A 7,450-nucleotide genomic window follows, 5' to 3' on the forward strand; every position below is an offset into this window, starting at 1 on the left:
CTCGGGTTGTGTTGTTTGCGGGTAATCGAGACGAGTTGGGGCGATTTCTTAATTCGTATAGAGGGGAAATTTTGGCACGGGCAGTGGCGATTATTTCAAGAGAAACGTGCTAAAAGCGGCGATGACTCGAAGCGTGATGCGGATCTAAAAATCGAGAGCGAAGTTCAGGCTCGGTGTCCCCGAAAATGGCCACGGACCCGATCCCAACCATCCCTCCCGCGCCGAGGGACGCGAAGTTTTAATTGAGACGCGAATTCTCCGAAACTCGAATTTCGTTAAAGTTTCCCGCTGCCTTGGCTACTAATTGGACACGATGTCCGGGTTTCTCGGTGCCGTGCAATCCGACGTGGTCGTCGGTTAGTTCGCAGATTGTAATTTTCCCCCTCCTCCCCCCGCCCTTTCCCAATACCGCGGGTACAATTCGAGGGCACGTCCGACATTTTCGTCCGATCGATATGACACGCTCGTACTTTCTCCTCCAAGTAAAATCGTACGTAAGTTGACGAGACGGAGAGGAAAGATGGGAAAGACGGAGATTCTAAAAAAAGGATTCAAAGCAACGAACGTTTTTTTTAATACTCTCTTCAAAGAATTCCTCTAGCCTCCACCACTACCGCTCAAGAAAGTAATTTTCCAGGCCGTTTTCCTCGGAGAAGAGCGCGTCACGGTGGATTAAAAGGAGACACCCCTACGTACGATGTACGAGTGCACGCGTGCCTCTCTCGTCCCTCTGTCGTCGGAGTGGCCGCGACGAGAGGGACTTTTGAGGGTTCGGTGGCACCGAGAAAGGAACCGAGTCGTCGAGTCGCTCTTCCTGTCTGCCTCGAACAGAAAGAGAGACCCTCGACGCATAGACCAGCGTGCATATATATATGTATAAGGGAAACTTGGAAAAATATGCACGCGTATATATGTATATATATATATGGCGTACGTATACGATGACCGAGACTCGACTCACGTCTCGCGCAGCACGGAGAAAATTACCGACCTAGTCACTGCGTGCAGTTTCTTCTCTCTCGTTTTCTCTCAGCGAGCCCGAGTGCGAATTCGTTTCGAGCGATTTTCGTTGGTCATGGATGGCGAGACACACAGAGATATGTACACGAGAGCACCTCGGTTGCTCGCGTTTAAAAGCGTGAAAATCGAATCGTGCGCGAAATCTAATTCCCGTGCGAGGTGAATTTAATTCGAGCGAGATTTCGGCTAATATCCGGATCGCGCGCTACGTCTTCCCGTCTGGGTTCAAAGTGGACGGACGTCGGCCGTCCTCAAAGCGAGAGAATCGAATCGGAAACACCCCTCCCTCCGTTCGAGAGACGGTTCGCTGGAAAACAAACGGGGATCACGATGGTCGCCGAGAATAGAGGCGGGATCTAGAGAAAACGGGCTGTCGCCGATATTAATTTGGAAAAGTTGCGCTCAGATAAATATCGCTTGGTCGCAGCGCGCCGCCGGAAATGAAACGGAACGGGATAAAGGACGTCGAGGTTTTGAAAACGAGCCAGATACACGCCTCGTCTCGAGCCCAGGCTATCGTCTCCTACCTGTGCGTCTCTCCTCTTCGTCTCGTTTTCTACTCCGCCATCCGTGTGCCACGCGTGTGTACGCGCCTCTCTCTTTGAGATGGCCTCTCGGATGGGGCCAATTAGAGATACCCTTCGGTCGAACCGTCTTTGGCGCGTTGCCCCGACACGCTGGAGGAGTCTTTAAGCCTTAACGCGAAACAGGAAACAAAGAGGGCCGGAAGAAAACGAGGGAGGAGGAACCGACAAACCGATTTTTGACGCTGACTTTCGACCCCTGGATGGATCCAACTTTCCACGACGAATAATAAAGTAAGAGAAAATCTTTCGTATCTCCTGGCGAGGGTCGTGAGGGTCGATGATCAAAAATGGGGTTATCTGTGCGCGTACGAAACTGAGAGTGACGGTGACCGATCGAGCGCTGGATAATCGGCCGATCCATTACCGATGAAACATTAATGAGGAGAGGAGCGAGTCGACCAACTGATGGACACGCGGTGGGGACACTCGACTACGTATACAAATCAAGATAATGGGGGATATTTCACGGTAATGTAACGGGTGGCCGAGTCATATTGGTCCCACGAGCATTCAGCAGTATATATACAGGGCCGTCATCCGTATCAATAAAGACCCGCCAGTTTCTCCCTCTTCGCTCTTCGTTCGCGATCCTGTTGCATAACGCGGGCGAGAACGTCGAGAGACAAGATAACGGAATCTACGCCAAGATTCAACGGAGGAGAAGGTTCTCGAGGGCGAGTTGGAAGAGGAAACGGGGAATGGGCGATAGAAAGGGAAAACGGGAAAGGAAACGCGGTCGGCGTGATCGATATTAAAGCGGGTCGTTCTCGAATCTTGGGAGGAATTCGTGCGAGTCATGCAATTATTCCCCTCCGTTTGTCTTCCACTTTCGACATTGAAATTCGTTTCACGGCTCCGGTCACGAGAGCAACCGATAATTTGCCGGTGACGTTCCATTCGTTACGTTAAAAATTGGTTACACGAGGGAAAAGAAAGAGAGAGAGAGAGAGAGGAAAAAAGTGTTTGATCCGACGAGAATAAGAGAGAATAAATATCGAGTTTTTACGCGCGAGCGCATCGACGACAATTTTAATGAAAAATTGTGGTTCGACCGATGGATTCCAATCCTGATTCAGGACCCGGGCCAATTTTATTCGAATCGCGCGAATGTCGATTCAATGGGGTCGCGCGAGTGCAAACATCGAAGGTGGCGGGGAGCACACAAAATGGCTCGTTACGTCCGCCAAGAATCACCCCGAAAATCCCGCAACTCATTTCGCGAACACGTGCACGCGAATTGGTCGGACCGCGAGAGGCCAAGCGTGTCCAGTAATTTCATTACTCTCCATTTTGCCTCGCGGCTCCGATTTCCACGCCTAACCCCTTTCGAAAAATAAAATCCAACGACCACGTAACTCGTGACACTTGTATTATTTTTCCCTCGATTGGGATTGAAAGGAAAGGGGAGACAAAGACGATGCTTGCTCCCTAAGGAGCGAAGGAGCGCTCAATTTTCGATATTCCCCGGAAAGCGTGCGAGAGTAGGTGAGGCTCGATCAGAAGAAGGCTGGGTTTCGTCGCTCAGCCTTCAATATCCTTTCCGTTCCCGGTGACAGAGAGGAGAGCGAGGCGGCAAGTTAACATCCGTTTCATCCGTAAATAGGTCTGAAAACGTTGGAAAAGGAGGTGGATAGGTAGGCTCCCCCTCCTCAACCCCGGCCTCGATCCATCGAGAACGATGCACAGCCTTTTGAAATCCGCGCGGCGGAACTCTCGTCTGTTTGCACGGCAGCTTCCATTCACGCCGTCGCCGTCGAATCAATATTGATACGGACCTTTATATACATATATATGTGTGTGTGTATGTGTATGTGGGAGACGCGGCCGCTGCGCACGTCGTGCCGATGGAATGTAATATTAATAGCACGGTTGAACAATACATTCACGGCCTACCTGTGCTCCACACGCGTGCAATAACGCGACGATATTTGCTTAGGCGGGGTTCCGGGCCTGTCATCGTCACGGACGGGGATAACGAGCTGTCAACGGAGTTGGACGGGAGACCAGTTACCGTCTCCGTGTCTTCGCGCAAATTAACCCTTTTAGCGACGCGAGGCGGAGGAGGACGAATCGCGAAGGAATAAGAGAAAAGAAGAAGAAAAAGATTTTCCCCCGCGCGAAACGGGCAAACGGAATTCATTCCTCCCCTGTATTTGCGCCCGTGATAGATGTTTGACGCGCGATGCAACTGACTAAACCCCGATAGTTGCGTCGGTCAAGATTAATTGAATCGATACGAACAACCTGGCCTGGAATTATTACCCCGAGGATACCCGATGGAACGCGCATACAACCAGAGACGTGACACAATTCCGAAACTCCTACGTTAGAAGCGGTTATTCGACCGACACCGCGGAAATGGGAGCAGTTAAAAAAAAAAAAAAGGAAAAAGACAAAAGCGGGAGGTCGGGGGTGTCGCGATGTGGGACGAGAGATAACAGCGAGAAACGCAGGACCGGTGGAGACAAAGGGATCGAGGGCAAAAAAAAGAAAAAAGGGGGACGGAGAGAAATAAGAGGTGGCCCGGGGGCCACGAGACGAAACATAGCGAAACATCGCTCGACTGACGGTGGATAAATTAGAAATTCTAACGAAGATTAGGGAGAGAAGGTTTCGCTCGAGCTCGCGGCGAAGCGCGGAACAGTAAGTAAGGTTCAAAGGAAGCGAGGGATAAAAAGCAACGGCCATCTCACCTGGAACCGTATTTTTTATAGCATAATACCCCACAGCTTCGCGACTATTTGGATTCTAGAGTCATCGTGGTCAAATAATATAAATAATTCGTCGTTTCTTTCTTTCTTTCTTTCTTACGCCGATGATTTTTGATAAACTTGATGCCTTGCGTAAACGCTCGTCGATGCGGGATTTTTTCGATATTTATTAGCGACGTTTTCCACCCCTCTCGCTACGAATCAAAACGAGGAAACAAAGAAGGAAAGAAAGGAAAAATAAAAGGAGGGTTGAAAAGAGGCGGCGAAAGCCCCCGTTCGTCGAAACTCATCCACCGATCCACCTCGATTCGATATTTATCGATTCCCCGTTTAACTGGATGTTTTGGGGGATGGGGAGGAATGAAAGCATGGATGAAAAAGCCGAGGGACAGGTTGGACAGGAAGAACGGTCGAAATATGGCGGGTCCGCGGAGGCGGCCGTATAATTTCCGACCGAGCGCGGCTCGCCGAATGTTCTCGTCAATGTTTCACCCCCCTCTGTACACACACGCTCCGTACACCCGTTTCTCACCCTTTCTCGACCGCAGTTTGTCTGCATTAACGCTCAGCCACGCGACCGTTCGACGCCGTCGGGGAACGGAAAAGAAGCGGAAAAGCCGAGGGAAATTCCACTCCGCGGACGGGGGTGTCGCGCGCGAATTTTCGACGCGTGTATTTCCTCCCCCTCTTGGTTTTTATGGACGGCACGACTGTCCCCAACCGCGAGGAGGGCGAAGAGGAGACTTTCGACCGGCAGGGAAATCGTATCGCGGCGCTGTTAATTTTTTTACGAGGTCGTTACTCGTCGCTGCCCCTCGAAGAGGCTTTAAAGAGAGTCGAGAGTCTTCGTCCCTCCTTCTCTGTCGTATCGGTGGAGGGACTATTTCCGTGGCGCGACCGTGAACGGGCGAGGAATGAAGGAGCTCGTCACGCGATCAAAGGTCAACTCGAAACACGTGAACGATTTCCAGGAAAGCAGCTCTACTGCGTGCCCCCCTCCCCCCATCGATCCGAAATTCGCGGGACCATCGATTCGCGCAACCGAGGAGAGCAGGCTCTCCGAGGATTACGCGATTTCCTCGTAACTTGTGCTCGTTAGAACCACCTCCAATTAAGGAGGGCTATTTATCGATCGGAGGGGATTATTCGTCTGGCGTCTGAATCGTACGGATATTTGGACCAAAGAGACGTTAAAAATATTATAAATTATATCGTGAAAGAAATCGCGCAAGATACGAAGAATTGGGAAATTCTTTTGTTTTTGATCTTTTGATTACAGGTTTCTAATAATCGGTTTATAACCGGAACGTTGAAACGTCGAGGGGAAGGAAGGGGGGTTAAGAGTGGGACGGAATGGTGGCGCGGGCGTAATCTCGAATCTTAGCGCGCTGTAAACAAACGTTACGTCAATCAGGACAACGATCCGGCGGTGATGCAAGCAACGCGTAACGGGCTTCGACGCGATACGAATGCGATAAGGGGAACTACGGCCGTGGGCTCTCTCGTCAGCTGATTTTACGAGGATTGCGATTGAGCTCCATCCGACACACAGTTTTGAAACGGTTTCGACGATTTAAAACTTATTCGTGAAAAACGTACGTGGATCCTTCCCGTCGAAATATTTGGCGGTGAAAATGCACGGTGGAGGAGATGGTGGAATATTGAAATCGCGAGTGCGATTCGAGGTTGATGGATCTGTCTGCGAACGCGATAAATCAATAGAGTATATGCGGTGTATGCAAAACACGCGGCATCGTCTTTATCGTCGCTACGTTTGATACACGCTCGATCTAAAAGGAAAATATTTTACGAAGCGTTACGAAGGATATTCTCGTTGATAGAACGAAGAGTTTTTTTTTTTTAAATCGACGATAGAAAATTTTCTCTTTTTTTTTTTTTTTTTTTTCAAAGTGAAAGATGGAAAGGATGAAGAAATACCGGTTGTCCAATATTTCCAGTTTAAACCTGACGTGATTTTTCGACGAGATGGGATGGGAAACAACGATTTAACCAGTCGGTTGCGGAGTCTCCTCATCCGGTAAGTGATTCAATTCCGTTTAAGAGGCACGAGGGGTTTTGAAGGAGCAAAGAGACCATTTCCCTGCCTCTCCATAGTGGCGGCTATGTGCCTTATCTAGGGTGGCCGCGTTAAATCGTGACGCGTGACCGTGCATATTAAAGACGTATGTATCTTTAAGCGGCGTTCTCCCCTCTCCCGTTTCACCCTCCCCTTCCATTCATTTGACGTATGTCGAGCGTCGGATAAAACTGTCCGTGAACGATATAAATTGTTCCAGAATGGTAACGAGGATTCGGTTCGTTCCCGATTCGAATCTAGCTCGTACGTACGTGAAAAGCCCGATACGCTCGTCTTTAACTTCACCCACATCGTTTCCAAAGTATTCGATAGGAATTCGATAAGGCGAAAGACGTTTCTCCTCCTCGTCGACTCGACGATAATTTCCAATATACAGTTTCGTACACACCGTTTACACGCACAGGTACGTAGTAATTTGATCGTTTCGCGGGAATGCGAACCGGTGGATGGGCGATCGACGGGCGATGCGATACGGATAAGGGAAACGCGGAAAATGTTGTCGGGCAGCGGCCGTTACGCCGCCGGCACGGAACGGGATCGCTTATTGGTTTAGTCACGGACCGTTCGTCGCGATTGGTCCCCCCGGACACGCCGGAAAATATGGGTCGAGATGCTCTGAGACGAATCTTTCTCCCTCCTTTTCCCTCCACCGTTAAATTAAACCGTAAAGCAACGCGGAGGACGCTGAATTCGGTGCTCGGACCGCGGTATCTGGATAAAGTTTCTTGAACGAGTTGGAAGAAACGAAAGACGGAAGAGAAAAGGGAAAGGAGAGCGAAATAAACGGACTCACCTTCTCGCGAAGCATATCTCGCACCCTGGTCGCCTGGCTTCTACTTCTGTGCAGTTCGAGNATCCATATGCTACCGCTGTCGTATCCTCTTCGCCCCTCTAGCGCGCGTACCTTAACCCTTTCCTTTCCGATTTCACCGCGAGTCGTTAAATTTCCGGTTAGAAAGCGGAAATCGTAACGTCGAAATCCAAGTTAGCAGTTTGGTAATCGGGAGGAGGATAGCGCGACGTGGCTGTCGCGG

At 50.1% G+C, this 7,450-nt stretch overlaps 1 protein-coding gene across 1 annotated transcript in view; it reads right to left on the reverse strand.

Moving 5' to 3' along the window:
* The window catches only part of LOC102678215 (uncharacterized protein CG43867), a 78,521-nt gene extending 71,254 nt beyond the window's left edge, over positions 1-7,267 (reverse strand). Inside the window, exon 1 of the mRNA XM_006619054.2 lies at positions 7,210-7,267. Coding sequence (XP_006619117.1) covers positions 7,210-7,224 — 15 coding nt within the window. The 5' untranslated portion in view covers positions 7,225-7,267. The remainder of the gene's footprint in view (positions 1-7,209) is intronic.
* Positions 7,268-7,450: the final 183 nt, after the last annotated feature.

Source organism: Apis dorsata, unplaced genomic scaffold, assembly GCF_000469605.1.
Source record: "Apis dorsata unplaced genomic scaffold, Apis dorsata 1.3 scaffold_390, whole genome shotgun sequence".
Lineage (NCBI taxonomy): Eukaryota > Metazoa > Arthropoda > Insecta > Hymenoptera > Apidae > Apis > Apis dorsata.